The sequence below is a fragment of the Symphalangus syndactylus genome, chromosome 16 (genome assembly GCF_028878055.3).
Source record: "Symphalangus syndactylus isolate Jambi chromosome 16, NHGRI_mSymSyn1-v2.1_pri, whole genome shotgun sequence".
NCBI lineage: Eukaryota > Metazoa > Chordata > Mammalia > Primates > Hylobatidae > Symphalangus > Symphalangus syndactylus.
The window spans coordinates 46,885,038-46,901,173 of record NC_072438.2 but is presented as its reverse complement, the minus strand read 5'-3'; the positions used below and the strand labels follow the sequence as shown (position 1 = coordinate 46,901,173).

At 37.3% G+C, this 16,136-nt stretch overlaps 1 protein-coding gene across 6 annotated transcripts in view; it reads right to left on the bottom strand.

Moving 5' to 3' along the window:
* Positions 1–16,136, bottom strand: part of N4BP2 (NEDD4 binding protein 2) — a 127,133-nt gene that overhangs the window by 11,910 nt on the left and 99,087 nt on the right. For 4 of the 6 annotated variants that reach the window (XM_063619773.1, XM_063619777.1, XM_063619775.1 and 1 more), the window contains 2 exons: positions 15,844–15,910; positions 2,242–12,300 (listed from right to left, as the gene is read on the bottom strand). In XM_063619773.1, the coding sequence (XP_063475843.1) occupies positions 15,865–15,910 (46 nt within the window). In that variant the 3' untranslated portion in view covers positions 2,242–12,300; positions 15,844–15,864. Of the gene's footprint in view, positions 1–2,241; positions 15,911–16,136 lie in introns of those variants that run through there. The other 2 variants (XM_063619774.1, XM_055246429.2) reach the window with 2 other exon arrangements.

Below are 16,136 nucleotides of genomic sequence, written 5' to 3'. Positions count from 1 at the left end.
AGAGATTTTTTATCTTTTCTAAATTTCATTGAGTCTTTTATTAATTTCCTCCTCTATTTTCTTTTATGGTTATTTTACTTTTTTTTTTTTTTTTTTTGAGATTGAGTCTTACTCTGTCACCCAGGCTGGAGTGCAATGGTGCAATCTCAGCTCACTGAAACCTCTGCCTCCCAGGTTCAAGCAATTCTCTGCCTCAGCCTCCCGAGTAGCTCAGATTGCAGACACCTGCCACCACGCCCAGCTAATTTTTGTATTTTTAGTAGAGATGGGGTTTCACCATGTTGGTCATGCTGGTCTCGAACACCTGACCTCAGGTGATCCACCCACCTTGGCCTCCCAAAGTGCTGGGATTACAAGCGTGAGCCACCACACCCAGCTTCCTTTTTTTTTTGTTTGTTTTTTTTTAAAGATGAGCACTGAATTTCCAATCTTTTTGTACTTTACATACAGCTCTTGCTGGGTTTTGTAGGTTTGGTTATGTTGAGTTTCCCTTTTTTTCTTTACAAAGTTTATAATTTCAGTTCAGTTTCTAATTTGATCCAATGATTATTTAGGAGGGTGGTCTCAAATTTCAAATAATTATTTTTAAATCTTTTATATATTTCTAATTTCATTAATTTACTTCTAATTTCATCAAATAATGTGAAATTTAAAAATCTCCATTTTTAAGGTTTCTTTTTTCTTTTTTTTTTTTGACACAGAGTCTTGCTCTGTTTTGCTGGCTGGAATGCAGTGGAGCTATCTCAGCTCACTGCAACCTCCACCCGCTGGGTTCAAGCAATTCTCGTGCCTCAGACACCCAAGTAGCTGGGATTATAGGTGTGCGCCACCACGCCAGGCTTTTTTTGGTATTTTTAGTAAAGGCGGGGTTTCTCTACATTGGCCAGGCTAGTTTCAAACTCCTGACCTCAGATGATCCCCCCGCCTTGGCCTCCCAAAGTGCTGGGATTACAGACAAGAGCCACAATGCCCAGCCCTTTTTTATTTTTGTGGCCAAGTTTATGATAAATTTTTCTAACTAGTTAGTAGCCATTTAGAAATATATATGTTTGGCCGGGCGCAGTGGCTAAAGCCTGTAATCCCAGCACTTTGGGAGGCAGAGGTGGGAGGATCACCTGAGGTCAGGAGTTCAAGACCAACTTCGCCAACATGGTGAAACCCCATCTCTACTAAAAATACAAAAAATTAGCCAGGTGTGGTGGCGCACACTTGTAATCCCAGCTACTCGGGAGGCTGAGGCAGGAGAATCACTTGAACCTGGGAGGCGGAGGTTGCAGTGAGCCAAGATCACACCATTGCACTCCAGCTTGGGCAACAAGAGCAAAACTCCGTCTCAAAAAAAAAAGAAGAAAAAAGAAATATACATATTTATTCTCTGAAGAATGTATAATTCTATATATATTTATTAAAGCAAGTAGATCAATTGGTTTCTCTGTGGTCTCCTATTTTTTTCTACTAGATCTGTCTAGTTCTGAAAAAGGTATAGTAAAATCCACAAATTTCATTTTTATGATGTTATCCTTATAACGATCTTCTGATTTATATGTTTATGATATTGTTCGGTGCTTATCTTCATATATTGTCTTTTATAGGTACTGTTCTTCTCCCTGTTTAGTTCATTAATAGCTTGTCCCACCTTTTCTGATATTAATATTGCCTCTCCTAATTTTTAATTTCTTTATATATCTGTAGTATTGCTTTTCCAATTGCTTTAAATATTTCTGTATCACTCTAAGTGTGTTTCTTGTAAACAACTTATTCACTGAGTTTGTTTTTAATCCATTCTGATAGTCTCTGTCTGTTGACAGGAAAATTGGGCTCATTTACATTTAATACAATCACTGATATTCTTCATTTTATTCCTTCTCTCTTGCTTATATTTACTATTAAACTTACCTCATTTTCTTTTTTCCTTTTCTTTATATATACTGGTATGATCATGTTACAATTTATTCCTTTGTTTCCTCTTATAATTTCAAAATGACATTATGTTTTCCCACTCCACTAATGGTTATGTTTTTTTTAATACATATCATCAAACACATATTTTATTACTATTATGTAAGAATATACTATTTCCCCACCAAGTTACTCTATTCCTTGATACTTTCCCTCCACCCAATAAGACAAAACTTTTAGAATGTTTTTACTTCTTCCTCCCTTTCCTCCAATACCATCTCTTAGGTTTTGCTGAGAAAAATTGTTAACTTTTACTCCCAGGCTCTAGTTAGATGAGTCTCATTTATCTTAAGAGTCTTTATTTAACACATATAGTACACATTTTCAGTCATTTCATCATCATCCAAGTACTTTAACATACATACTCATGTATATTACAAGGCTTATTGTTCACTCATCATTTTCACTTTCTACTTTACCTTCTCATTTCTTGAAGTCTCTATTCTCATTAATTTGTTATTTAGTTACAGTCCTCTTTTCACTTTCTTCAGATGGGGATATGCAGATGATAGATTCTTGGAATCCTTTCTGCATCTCTTTCACTGTGGCAGGTGAATGATGCTTGGCTGGAAAGAGACTTCTTGGGTTACTTTCCTTTTCTCTTAACAGGTATACATATGATTCCACTGTCTGATACCAGTCCAGTTCTTTTCCCATTGCAAATAACTTCTTTCTGTCTGGAATCTTATATTATTTTTCTATTTAACTTTGAGATTCAGGAATTCTGCCAGAGTATGTTTAGGTGTATGCCTTTTCTCATCAATCCTGCCTAGAATTTAGTGAACACTTTCAACCTGCAAATATAAGGCTTTATTCGGCTCAGGAAATTTACTTCTATTAAATCTGGCTTTTCTCTTGTATTTCACTCTGGAACTCCAATTATTCACAAATTAGATCTCTTGGATCTGTCCTCCCTTCTTCCAGCAGTTGTATCAATTTAAGAGTTTAAAAAGGCAGATTAATGCTTTTCCTGATAATATCAGATCATCACAAACACCAGGTCAATTATCTGATTATAACATTTGGTACTAGAAGGCAGCCTAAAGAGAAACATATTAAAATACATATAATTTGTACACTGAATAATTCACTCTAATATCAAGTATGACATTTGCACTATGTTTCAAAATGTAAAAGTATAGTTAGAATGAATAAGATCTAGTATTTAATAGCATAAAAGGGTGACTACAGTCAATAATAATTTAGTGTACATTTTAAAATAACTATAAACAACTGAATTGTTTGTAACACAAACAAAGGATAAATGCTTGAGGGGATGCATATCCCATTTACCCTGATGTGATTAATATGCATTGCATGCATGTATCAAAAATATCTCATGTACCCCATAAATGTATACACCTACTATGTACCCACAAAATTTTAAAATAAAAAGAAAGTACATCTATTAATTTTCTTTTTTTTTTTTTTTTTTAGATGGAGTTTCACTGTTGTTGCCCAGGCTGGAGTGCAATGGTGCGATCTCGGCTCACCACAACCTCCGCCTCCTGGGTTGAAGCAATTCTCCTGCCTCAACCTCCCAAGTAGCTGGGATTACAGGTGGGCACCACCACGCCCGGCTAATTTTGTGTTTTTAGTAGAGACAGAGTTTCTCCATGTTGGTCAGGCTGGTCTTGAACTCCCGACCTCAGGTGATCCACCAGCCTCGGCCTCCCAAAGTGCTGGGATTACAGACGTAAGCCACCGCGCCCAGCCAATTATCTCTATTTTTTAATGGCTTTCTAATAGCAATATATATATAGTTTTAAAACAAAAACAGTTCAGACAATGAAGGCAAAATCTAATTCTCCTACCTCTGACCCCACAGGCCTATCCCACAAGATAACCTGCTGTTCACAGTTTCTTACAGAATCCTTCAGAAATTCTTCATGTGAAACAGGGAAAAAACCTATTACTGTGGGGGGTATTTGTAGCTTCCTTTCTCCTGCCTACTAACAAAGAAAAAATTCCAATATTTGCATCCTGACCATTTCCCACTGGCTACACCCCCACCTTCCATTGTCTTATTGTGTAGATAAAATAAATGAGAGGGAGGTGTGTTCTATGAGCAGAACCAAGGAAGCTGAGATGAGAGATTTATATACAAAAGGCCCAGAACTATTCACTAGGCAGAAGAAAATTGAAAGAAAATGGGAAGGGAGACAGATAAGGCCTAGCAGTGGTAGAGACGTCAGGGAGGGTTTTGGTGAAAGGAGGAGAGGAAGAAATATAGAGACAGAGGCTTTGGGGTATCTACAGAATATGACAGTGGGAGACAGAAAGAATATGAAGGGAAAACTAATTTCAACTTGTGCTATATAAAACACAAATGTTTCCTGTAAGTTCTTTGAGGAATACTGACTTCTGAACATGACATCCTCTGAAACTGAGTCATAAGGGGCCCAGAATCTATTCTATTCACTCTATGTGTGGGTTTGCATTTATATATACATATACACACACACACATATGTACATAGAGAGAGATGTATAGTATATCAGTGGATCTATCTACACATATCCTTTTAAAAAACACACTGATGGATCATACTGTGAGTACCCTTTTGCACCTTCTTTTTCTCTTAAAAGTAGAGAGAGTGGCTCACACCTGTAATCCCAGCACTTTGGGAGACCGAAGCAGGTGGATCACTTGAGGCCAGTTCAAGACCAGCCTGGCCAACATGGCAAAACCCCATCTCTACCATAAATACAAAAATTCGCCAGACATGGTGCCGCACACCTGTAGTTCTAGCTACTCGGGAGACTGAGGCACAAGGATTGCTTGAGCCCAGGAAGCAGAGGTTGCGCTGGGCTGTGATTGCGCCACTGCACTCCAGCCTGGGTGACAGAGCAAGTCAAAAAAAAAGTACAGATTGATTTTTATCCTATTTCCAAAAAAAGATTTGAGTTAGCTTACAATAAAATCACAGGAATACGACCTAAAACTATTAACACAACTCTAAGGACAGGAACCAAGAAATATAACAGACAAGGAAGAAACTATATTCAGATATCCTAGCTAATGATTCCATGAAGGTAACATAAAATTAATAAGGTACTTTAAAAATAAATTCCTATGTAACCCACTGCCAAAAATTATTTTTGAAAGAAAAAATTAATTTTATCTAAGAAAGGACAGAACAATGAAAAGAAAAACGTAGCCCAGAGCTTAAGAAGACAGTGAGCTCTTCTTACTCTACAGCTCAGCAGAGATCACCAGAGTCTTCAGAATCTCAGCAAAGAGATCAGCAGAGTTGCCTGTAATTGTTTAAATAAATAGGGAAACCACAATAATCTGAAATAATGGGTAATGTGTAAGCCTATTTTGTTGGCTTTCATAAATTCAGATGGATTAAATAGGCAAGAAGCAACTTCAAACAAAACAGTGAGGTCCCGCTGCAAAGAACTGTTTCAGAAAGACCTAGGAAACTCCATTTCTCATGACTCTCTCCTTTCAGACCCTCCCAGTGACCTTATCTATCTCGTCTCTCCAGTCTTGGCAAAGCAGCAGATTAAAACAGAATAATCCTTATAATTCTTTCTTCAACATGGGTCTGTATTGAGTCAGATCCTATCTGTGTGAAGAATGGAGACCACGCAAATAAAGAAAACATTTTTATTTCACCCAGACTTCTAGCAGACTGGCTTTCAATCTTCCTCTCTACTGCACTGCCTGTCACTTTTCCAGGTAATAGGTACACAAAGTGGATGATCCAGAAATTTGGTATCAATTCTGTGACCTTTTCCACTCCGACTACCATCATCTCCATGCTCAGCCACAAATCAAACTACCTTAGGAACAAATACCCACATCCTAATATCCTGAACTCTGAAGTTCTCTCTCTTCCTACAACCTCCTTCCACTTTCCCTCCCCCTCAAACTTTCTGAATCTGTTCCTTCCTCAACTATACCTTCACTGCTCCCCTCCACTATTCCAGTCTATCAGCCCCCTCTGGATTCCACTTGACTCCTTACCAGCCTGTATCTCACAGTCAAGCTTTTCAACCTTACACATACAGCATCGTGAATTTCATCTCCTTTCCTTCCCACACTGACCCCTTCCCATACTGACCCCTTCCCATACCTGTCCGCCAATCACTACCTCTGCTGAAACCAACTGATGTCTCTGTTTCTCCTCTCTGATTCCTGAGAATCGCTGGAGAAAAGTCACTTAACTGATAAAAGACCAGGTGCTTAGAACACAGACATCTCAGTCTGAAACCTGGCTCTGCTATTATTAGCCGGGAAAGTTTTCGGAAATTCTATAATCTCTCTGAACATGTTTCCTAGTCTGTAAAATGGGGTATATCAAATCATTAGGATGCTTCCAGGTGTAATACAAAACCCAAACAAAGGTAGCTTATTGTCTCTCATAACAAGGCCACTAAAGGTCAGTTCCAGGGTTAGTTAATTCAGGGGCTCAATGACATCATCAAGAACAGAGGGTTTTTCTTCTCTACATGCACCATCCTTAGCACAGTGGCTTGGGCCTTAAGTTTGTCTCTTCATGGTTTCAACAAGGCAACTGCAATTCCAGACATCACATACAGACACAAGGTCTTGCTGAACAAGAATGCATTTCTTCCTATGTTTCTCTGTATTCGTGAGGAAAACCTTTCCTAGAACCATTCTAGCAGAGTTCTTGTTGGTATGATCCTATAACCATCCTTCAACTAATCACTGGCAAGGGGAAATGGCATTGCCATGATTGGCTTTTCCACCAATCAAAATTCACCTGCGGGAGCTACAGAGGGGTTGATCTTCGCTGAGCACACTGCCACCAGATGCCTGAACAATGAGAGCTGTAATAGAATATCTGTTGGGTAGGACAACAATGTCTGCCACGTGGGCAACAATACCTACCCCAGTGGGTGGTTATGATTATACTGGGTACATCTGCAAAGTACCTAGTGGTGCCTAGTTCATAGTAAACATAATGGCTTCCAAATACGTACACAAATCCTTTGACATTGTATCCTTCAAAAGGCAGAGCTAATTCTCCTGTGCTTCCAAGTTAGCTGAATTTAATGGCTTGGTTCTAACAAACAGAATTTGGCAGATAACTGCAAAAAACTTCCAATACTAAGTCATAAAAGGTACTGCAGTTTCTGTTTTGCTCACTTGGATTACCTGTTCTGGGGAAACCAGCCACCATGTTGTAAGGACACTCAAGCAGCCTTTGGAGAGGCCCATACGGGGTCCTCTCCCCCTGGATTTTGAGAACTTCACACTTGGACTGAAAGATACCATCAGCTTCCCTGGCTCTGAGGCCTTCAGACTTGTACTGGGCCATGCTACTGGCTTCCCTGGTTCTCTTGCTTGCAGATGGCCTGGAGTGGAACTTCTCAGCCTCCAAAATTACAGGAGCCAATTCTCCTGATAAATCCCCTATCTCCTATTCATTCTGGAGAACCCTAATACATACACCAATAAGCTCCATTAAATAATAATGTGTATTATTTGCCATTGAGTAAAACCAATGCTCCTGAAATATATCCTAAGCTTATCCTGGACTTGGGGTACTCCCTGGCATACCTCTAAATATCCCAGTTGACGTGCAATGCTTTTGTGACTAATATGTCAAGCCATTTTATTTCTACACCTGGTTGGACAAGTATCATCGATGTAGCAAATATGAACATTTGATACTCATCCTCCAGCTCTACTTCTTTTTTGAGACAGAGTCTTGCTCTGTCACCCAGGCTGGAATGCAGTGGTGCTATCTTGGCTCACTGCAACTTCTACCTCCTGGTTTCAAGCAAGTCTCCTACTTCTGCCTCCTGAGTAGCTGAGATTACAGGCACGTGCCACTACACCTGCTAATTTTGTATTTTTAGTAGAGACAGGGTTTCACTATGTTGGCCAGGCTGGTTTTGAACTCCTGACCTCAAGTGATCTGCCTGCCTTGGCCCCCCAAAGTGTTGGGATTACAGGCATAAGCCACCACACCCAGCCCCAGCTCTACTTCTAATGAGCCTTTCCGTAAAGTTTAAAACAACATTTCCCAGATCTTTTATGAAGGTAAAATTCTATATATATTAGAATACAATAGCTTCTACCAATTAGATACATTCCAGTGAGATTTGGGAGGCATAAGTAAGGAGGAGGCCATCTACCCACTGGTACGGCTCATTCTGCTCAAAAGGCAAATGATGGAGACTTTTTCTACAACACTTTTCTGGTGCCTAGTCACTAGCTTTGAGAACAGTTAAGAGACAGCTGTGGCAGCAGTGCCATGGTGGCCTGATTCCTCACCTTTAAATTACGGCAGAGGTAGCAGCTACTATGCAGGTTAATTCTGCAGCATTCTGGAATTCATCCCCAGAGCCAGGTCTAGAATCCACTTCTCCAGCTCTTCCACCAACTTTTTAAAAATCCTTCTTTATAGAGCTTTGAATATATTCAAAAGTAGACATTCTAGTATAATAAATATCTTTCTTGTTCCCATTTACAAACTTATGGGCAATCTTGTTTCCGAAGTATCCACACCCACTTCCTCCATCTTATTTTGAAGTAAATTGCTAACATCGTATCATTTTACATACATATTTCAGCATGTATCTCTTTCTTAAAAATAGAGATCCTTTTAAAAATACAACCACGTCATTCCTAAAAAAAATCGTTCTTTAATTATCGAGTCAATGTTCATATTGCCAACTGTCGTGTGATTGTCAAGTTTTTCTGCTGAACCAGTACCCAAAAAAGGTCCACAAATTGCAACTGGTACATGCCTCTTTTGTTTCAATGGGTAAGTTCTCCCTCCACCTGTGTGGTTTTATCTTCAACTTATTTAAAGAAATCGTGTTGTCAGTTTCCCACAGTCTATCCTGGTAACTGCATCCCGATGGTGATGTCTCACATATTCCTCTGTCCTCTGTACTCCCTATCAATTGGTTGTTGGATCTACAGCCTTGATCGGATCTCATTCTCCAAGATGAGGGTGCATGCTCTCTGAGAAAATTTGCGTTTGCCTTTGTCAGGCAGCTAGTGGCGGCATTATCAGGCCAAGACCTCTACCAGTTCAATTTTCGACTTGTCATTTTTTTGACTACTCTAGGTGTTATGACTGCGGGCTGTTATTCTGTGAGGGCCAGTAGTGATTTTAACTTGTCAGGACTGATTTATTTTTTGGTCTCTTCTGCTCATGCCAAGACAATATTCCTTGCAGTCCTTCTGGGGGTGGGAAGGCGGGCAAAATTGTTTTATTCATCCCCATTCCCACGGAGGATAAAGCTCTGTGGGGTGTTAGCTTTATGGAGTGTCTTAGTCTTTAAGTCTGCTGTCCTTTGTCATCTGTCCCTCCACCCCAAAACTGAAAACTAAAACTTAACATGAGTCAGGAGCAGAGGCACCTTTTGCAAAAGTGCCTCTAATATTCTCACTTAGATTTCTGACCTAAGCCCCTTTATCAACTATGCAGTGTTTTTAGTGTTGTGTTTAGTATTTTCATCCAGAATCTTTTGTTTCCCCAACTCTCCCAGTTAGGGGGTCAGTCTGAGTTTTCTAGCTAAGAAATGCATGTGAAATAAAGATGTTCCTCAACTTACAATGGGGTCACTTATGTAATAAACTCACTGTAAGTTGAAAATATTTTAAGTGGAAAATGCATCCAATACCCCTAAGCTACTGAACATCATAGCTTAGCCTAGCCTACCTTAAATGTGCTTAGGAAAGTTAACGTTAGCGTGGCTGACTAGGAGCTGCAGCTCGCTGCCACTGCCCAACATCACAGGAGAGTACTGCACCGCACATCACTAGCCCATCACCAGCACAAGAAAAATCAACATTCAAGCTTTGAAGGATGGTTTCTACTAAACGCATATGGCATTCACACCATCACAAAATCGAAAAATAAGTCAAACCATCCTAAGTGGGGGACCATCTGTACATATATCCTATATTAAATAGGGCGGGCTAATGTAGCAATGCCAAAAACATGTTTTGACTAACGTACTTCCTGCCATTAGCACTTATTAAGCTAGTCCGTGTCATTTAGTTTTTTCCTACTTAAGGCTAGAACAGGATCATATACAGCAATCCTCCCCAAATAAAATTCCCTGGCCAGGTGTGATTGTTCACACCTGTAATCCCAGCACTTTGGGAGGCTGAGGCAGGTGGATCACCTAAGGTCATGAATTCGAGACCAGCCTGGCCAACACGGTGAAACCCTGTCTCTACTAAAAATACAAAAATGAGCCAGGCATGGTGGTGGGTGCCTGTAATCACAGCTACTCAGGAGACTGCACCACTGCACTCCAGCCTGGGTGACAGAGTGAGAATCCATCTAAAAAAAAAAACAAAAAAAAACTGTGATTACCTTTTTTTGATTCCTAACACTCAAAAGTCATCAATGTATCAAGAACTAATTTTCACATTATTTGCATATAATGATAAAAAATGAAGTGGCAGAGACTGCTATTCATTCTCCTAATATCCATTCTCTTTCCTCCAAGAGAATACCAAATTTCGGCAGAACATGGCAGTCTGAAATAGAAAATTTCCCAGCCTCCCTTGCAGCTAGATATGACATGATTAGGTTCTGGCCAATAGGACATAAGTAGAAGTGTCCTACGGCAGCTTCCCAAAACCATCTTTAAGACCACTGGCACTTGCCTTTTGCCTTTTTCTTTGTCTTTCCTCCAGCAGAATACAGATGTGACAGTTAGAGATGCAGCCACCCACCCTGGCCTAGGAAAATGAGGGCCATTATCTTGGGTATGGCAGAACGATGAACTTTCCTAGATTCCCAAAAGCGTCAAGTAAAAGAAGATTCCCAGGAGTCCTGGAATTTTTATCCCTGGGATTTTATAGGAAGAAAGAAATAAACTTTTGTCTTTTGCCATTAGTATTTTGGGTTTTTCCAAAGTACCAGCTTTCATATAAAGGAAGAAGGCAGAATCATAAATGGCAGGTTTTCAAAGACGTATACTGTGGAGCCACAACTCTCTGGAGAGAACAGTAGAACATTATCTCTTTATAAGTAACTATTCTCTCTTAGGACAAATGCAGCTGCTCCATGTTAGGAGTCAGAGAATGTGGTTCAAGTTATACCTCTGACATTAAACAGCAAACCAGTTAACTTCTCTAAGTCTATGTGGCTTTATTCATTAAATTGGGATAGCACTACCTATGTAATAAAATTCTCTTGAGATTTAAAATATAACAGATATGAGAGTATCCCATAGTATAAGTCACTATATACATAGTAGTTGATAAGGATAATTATAACTCTGGATAAAAGCTCTATCGCATTTACACTGTAACCCCAGTAACAAGTGCTCTAAATATTTGTTAGATAAATATTTTTAAGTCCTTGCAAAATGAGTGAATTCTGCTTTGGACTCGAATATGAAGTCCAAAGGTCATTAATATTATTTAAAGCATTACTTGAGTCTCTAAGAGATTCTTTTTTTTTTTTTTTTTGAGATGGTCTCACTCTGTTGCCCAGGCTGGAGCTCAGTGGCACAATCTCGCCTCACGGCAACCTCCACCTCCCAGGCTCAAGCAATTCTTGTGCCTGGGATTACAGGTGTGTGCCACCACGCCTGGCTAATTTTTTGTACTTTTTGTACAGACAGAGTTTCACCATGTTGGCCAGGCTGGTCTCAAACTCCTGACCTCAAGGAACCTGCCCGTCTCAGCCTCCCAAAGTGCTAGGATTACAAGCATGAGCCACCGCGCCCGGCCTCTAAGAGATATAATTCTTAATTTTGATGTCAGTCAAAAGATACAGGGTGTGAGGAGAGAAACCATAGCTAATCCATTTATCTGGTTCAAAAGTAGACTCTTATTTGCTACAGAAAACTTAAACTAGAAGAAAAGTTGTGGTACAGAAATAAAATTATTATGACACTTTCCCCCTGAAATTACAAAGTTACACATAAAAATATTTTAAAATATTTAAACCACTAACCCTAATACATCAAATGAAGGATTTCCTCACACTGGACTGTGGCTAAAGTATTTTATTAAATTAAGTATGTAATTTGCAAATGGCTTCATAAGAAAATTTAAAAGCAAATTTATAAAACATTTTCAATTTAAAAAGTACAGAGTTAACAGCAAAATTACGTTTTCTTTACAGTACAAATAAAAACATTTTTCTGATATACTGTCTGAAAATTTTATAATATATTCTCCAACTGATAGCTGCAATATTGTATTTTAATGAGAAGCCTCACAGTTAATTCAATCATTTATTAATAATAAGTTCATCATTGGACCATAAAAGTCAATTGCTCAACTTTAAGGAAAATAATGAACTTTGTCATCATATAATATGAAGTTATAAACGGCTCTTCAGGATGTAGATGTGTTCTAGCCTTGTTTCTCTATTAAATTCTGTAAAGAAGCATTAAGTAATACTGTAAACTTGAATTACATTTTAAAAATAAGCACCATGAACATACATTCTACATAAACTTATTTTACCTTTTAAATGACACTTTTTGGCCACATAAACATTTAAATCTGTTTTCTTTACATGTAAATAAAAATGAACAATATTTAACTACTACCCAGAAAAATTACCAAACTTCACCTCATTGCACAATGGAAAAGCACTTAGAAAAAGCACTTGGAAAAAACAGCACACGTTATTTTTGTCTTTTTTATACATTTAGTCATTTTCTTAAATTGAGAGCAGTTAAAACATTGTCAGAGCAATTTCCTGAGTTTCGAAAGTTTCCAATTTCCAGCTCAGAAATAACCAATCTCGCTATTATACATGTCCACTTTCTAAGCATACAAAACACTTGAATTCAAAAAGAAAAGACCTAAATAAAGGATGGAAAACATCCAGAAGAGTAGTATAGCTTTTCTTCTCAAAATATACTACTCAAGATGCTTTAAAGTCAAAATTTCTACTATATAATATGTCCTATATTTAAAGGCCATAAAATCGCAAATAGTAAGGAAATACTAACAAATTGAAGAAACTGCAACTTAAAAATAATGTAGAGAAATATGAAGAGCCAATAAATGTAAAAAAAAAATACTTCCATTTCTCACATTGGAATAAAGAGATGGACAGACTGAAAATACTGTTAAGTGTCTAATGTCTCCCTGGTCCAACTGGACACCCTCTGGGCTTTCCACATTAGTTCTCTTCCTCCATCTAGCAGATAATGGTAAGAGACTACTGAATGAATAATTATTACTGAAACCTTCCAAACTACAGAAGTGCTGTACTTTTAAAATATTAAGTTTAAAAAGAATCATTCTAATGAGTTATGTATTAGCACAAATATACAGGTTGAGTGAGTACCCCCTACTTAAAATGCTTAGGACCAGAAGTGTTTTGGATTGCTGGGGTTTGGGGGGAGATTTTAGAACACGTGCATTATATTTACTTGTTAAGCATCGCTAACCTACAAATGTAAAATGCTCCATGAGTATTTTCTTTGAGCATCATGTCTGTGCTCGAAAAGTTTCAGATTTTGAATTTTCTCATCAGGGATACTCAACCTACACCAATACATGAAAATTTTTATAATCTCCAAACTATCTTTGACATACAGGATTTAGACATGGGTAATAGAGAAAACTTTAATAATCCCCAAACTATCTTTACTGCAGGCATACAGGATTTAGAAATGCGCAAAAAAAAGAAAGGAGGGATTATAAACTTTTCTTTCAAAATTATGTGTTGCTTAAACTATGCTAGATAGTGGGGTGGGAGGCAATTTGGAATTAAGCAGCTTCATAAAAATACATATGATGCTCAAACTTTGCCTGTATATTTATCAACAATGATTAAGATACACTATTTATCAAAATAAGGTATAATATTAACATTGATATAGTAAACAACAAGTAAACAATATAGCTTTTTTCATTTGACTTCTGCCCATAGAATACCACACCTCTACTTCTGACTGCTCTTTCATTAATCATAATTATAATATTGAAATAAGTCTAGCTGAAGTGCCCAAAAGTGATGATTTTTAAAACTAGGTAAGGAAATGTAAAAACACAGAAAGTGAGTATGCAGCTGCACACATTCCAATAACTCCACATTTTAGCACTGTTTTTCATACTCTTAAATCATACTAATTTATACATAGGAATATCTTATTTCATTAACAATTATAGTTTTATAGTAAGTTGTTTAAAGGAACTGCTTTATTTTTAATGATTAGAACTGTTCTAGAGATTACAAGTGTGCTAAACTGTTGGTATTCTTTAAATAAATTATTACAAACATAAGTGTGAATAACACTTCAATACCAGTCACTAACCATTTCTAAATAATAAACAGGTATTTTCATTTTTGCGGAACTAAAATTCAATGATAAGCCTCCTTATTTTAAAAGCATCCAGTCATGATGTATAAAAAAATGTTTTGGGGTTTTATCTTCATTGAAATGTCTGCTCTTTTGGAAAACCATTCTGAACTTTAGGATTCTTTTGGTACCAGCTCAATCCTGTAATTTCAGATCCAAATTTTTTTTTTAAGCTTAACAAAAAGCAAGAAAACTGTTTGTTAAAAGTATATATGTTGAAAATATTCTCCATCTCCAAAGGCAAATTTAAGTCATTGTCTCATATTGGAAAATTATACGTTACCACATTACAACCTCCTTTACACAGGTTTAACTTGCATACTAACAGAATTTATGAGGTAACCAAACAACAGAAGTTAATGAAAGCTTCCTTTGAGAAAGTTGGCTCTTTTTCAAAATAAAAGTGAAAATATTTTAAATTGTAAGGATTCCTCTTATGATTATAACCAAAATATATATATATATTTTTTTGGAGATGGAGTCTTGCTCTGTCACCCAGGCTGAGAGCAGTGGTGTGATCTCGATCTTGGGTCACTACAACCTCCGCCTCCCAGGTTCAAGCAGTTCTCCTGCCTCAGACTCCCAAATAGCTGGGATTACAGGCACACGCCACCACACCCAGCTAATTTTTGTATTTTTAATAGAGACGGGGTTTCACCATGTTGGCCAGGCTGGTCTCGAACTCCTGACCTCAGGTGATCCACCTACCTCGGCCTACCAAAGTGCTGGGATTACAGGCGTGGGCCACCACACCAGGCCAATTATAACCAAAATATTTTCTATATTTGTTTAATAGAATTTTAACCTACTGCAGTTTTAAAATTACATGCCTCAAAAATTAAATATAAGTATTTAGTACTGTCTGAAATACCACTTATACAGACAGTTCTAGAAGCATTTCAATAAGACAGCAACATCTGGAAGATATTTAACCATTTCTTTTTCTCTGAAAACCTGTCTATAGAAAGTATAAAATTACAATATAATCTCAGACCCAACTTTCTTTCCATAAAATGCACACAGAAGAACAGAACAAAAGGTAAAAGATCAAGGTCATATACAAAGCAGAAGAAAGGGCAAAAGCATGTCTTCCTTCCTGTAGGATATGGCAAGATAAAAGCATTTTATGTGTTTAGTTTTGAAAATAAAAAATATTCAAGTGTTTTTGTTAGATCTCCTTTTTTTCTTTACTACCCACTACTATGTCCTTTTTCTTCTTTTAATACTACCCTTTGAGGGGCATGAATCAGGTCTCAAAGCACTTTAAATACCTCTCACAAAAGACTTTTAGGACATTACTAAATGTCACACAACAATTAATACAAAGGTAACCTTTTCTGAGAAACAACCAGAGCATTTTAAACTTTAAAACTGTAGCTGATAATTTTCTTACATATTTTGTAATCAATAAAATTTCTCTGTAATATCTTTAACAGGTAACACTTGCATTTGATTCAGTTAAAAAAATCAAACCTCACTTGGATTTCAAAAAACATCATAATTTTTTTGTTTCATAACTGAATATTATTTATAATAAAACACATCTTTAGGGTAGAATTGACTGAATTACTGCAAATAAAAGTAATTTTAACCTACAAACCTTCATACAAGGACGTTTATTTTACTTTAGCATGACTTTCAAGCACCCTGGTTTAATTTCAGAGAACCTGCAGAAATGAGAAAAGAGTTATTTTAAAGGTGAAAATTTCAAATTAGCTAAGGAATATACCTTGTAATCAATTCCAAGTACCTACACTTAATATAATATTTACTACCAAAGTATTGACCCTTATTAAGTCAATATCCAAGACCAACATCTAGGTTTATGTTCCTTTTATCTACGGTCAAAACAAATACAATCTTAAAGCTTGGGGTTGCTCCTGATTTAGTAGT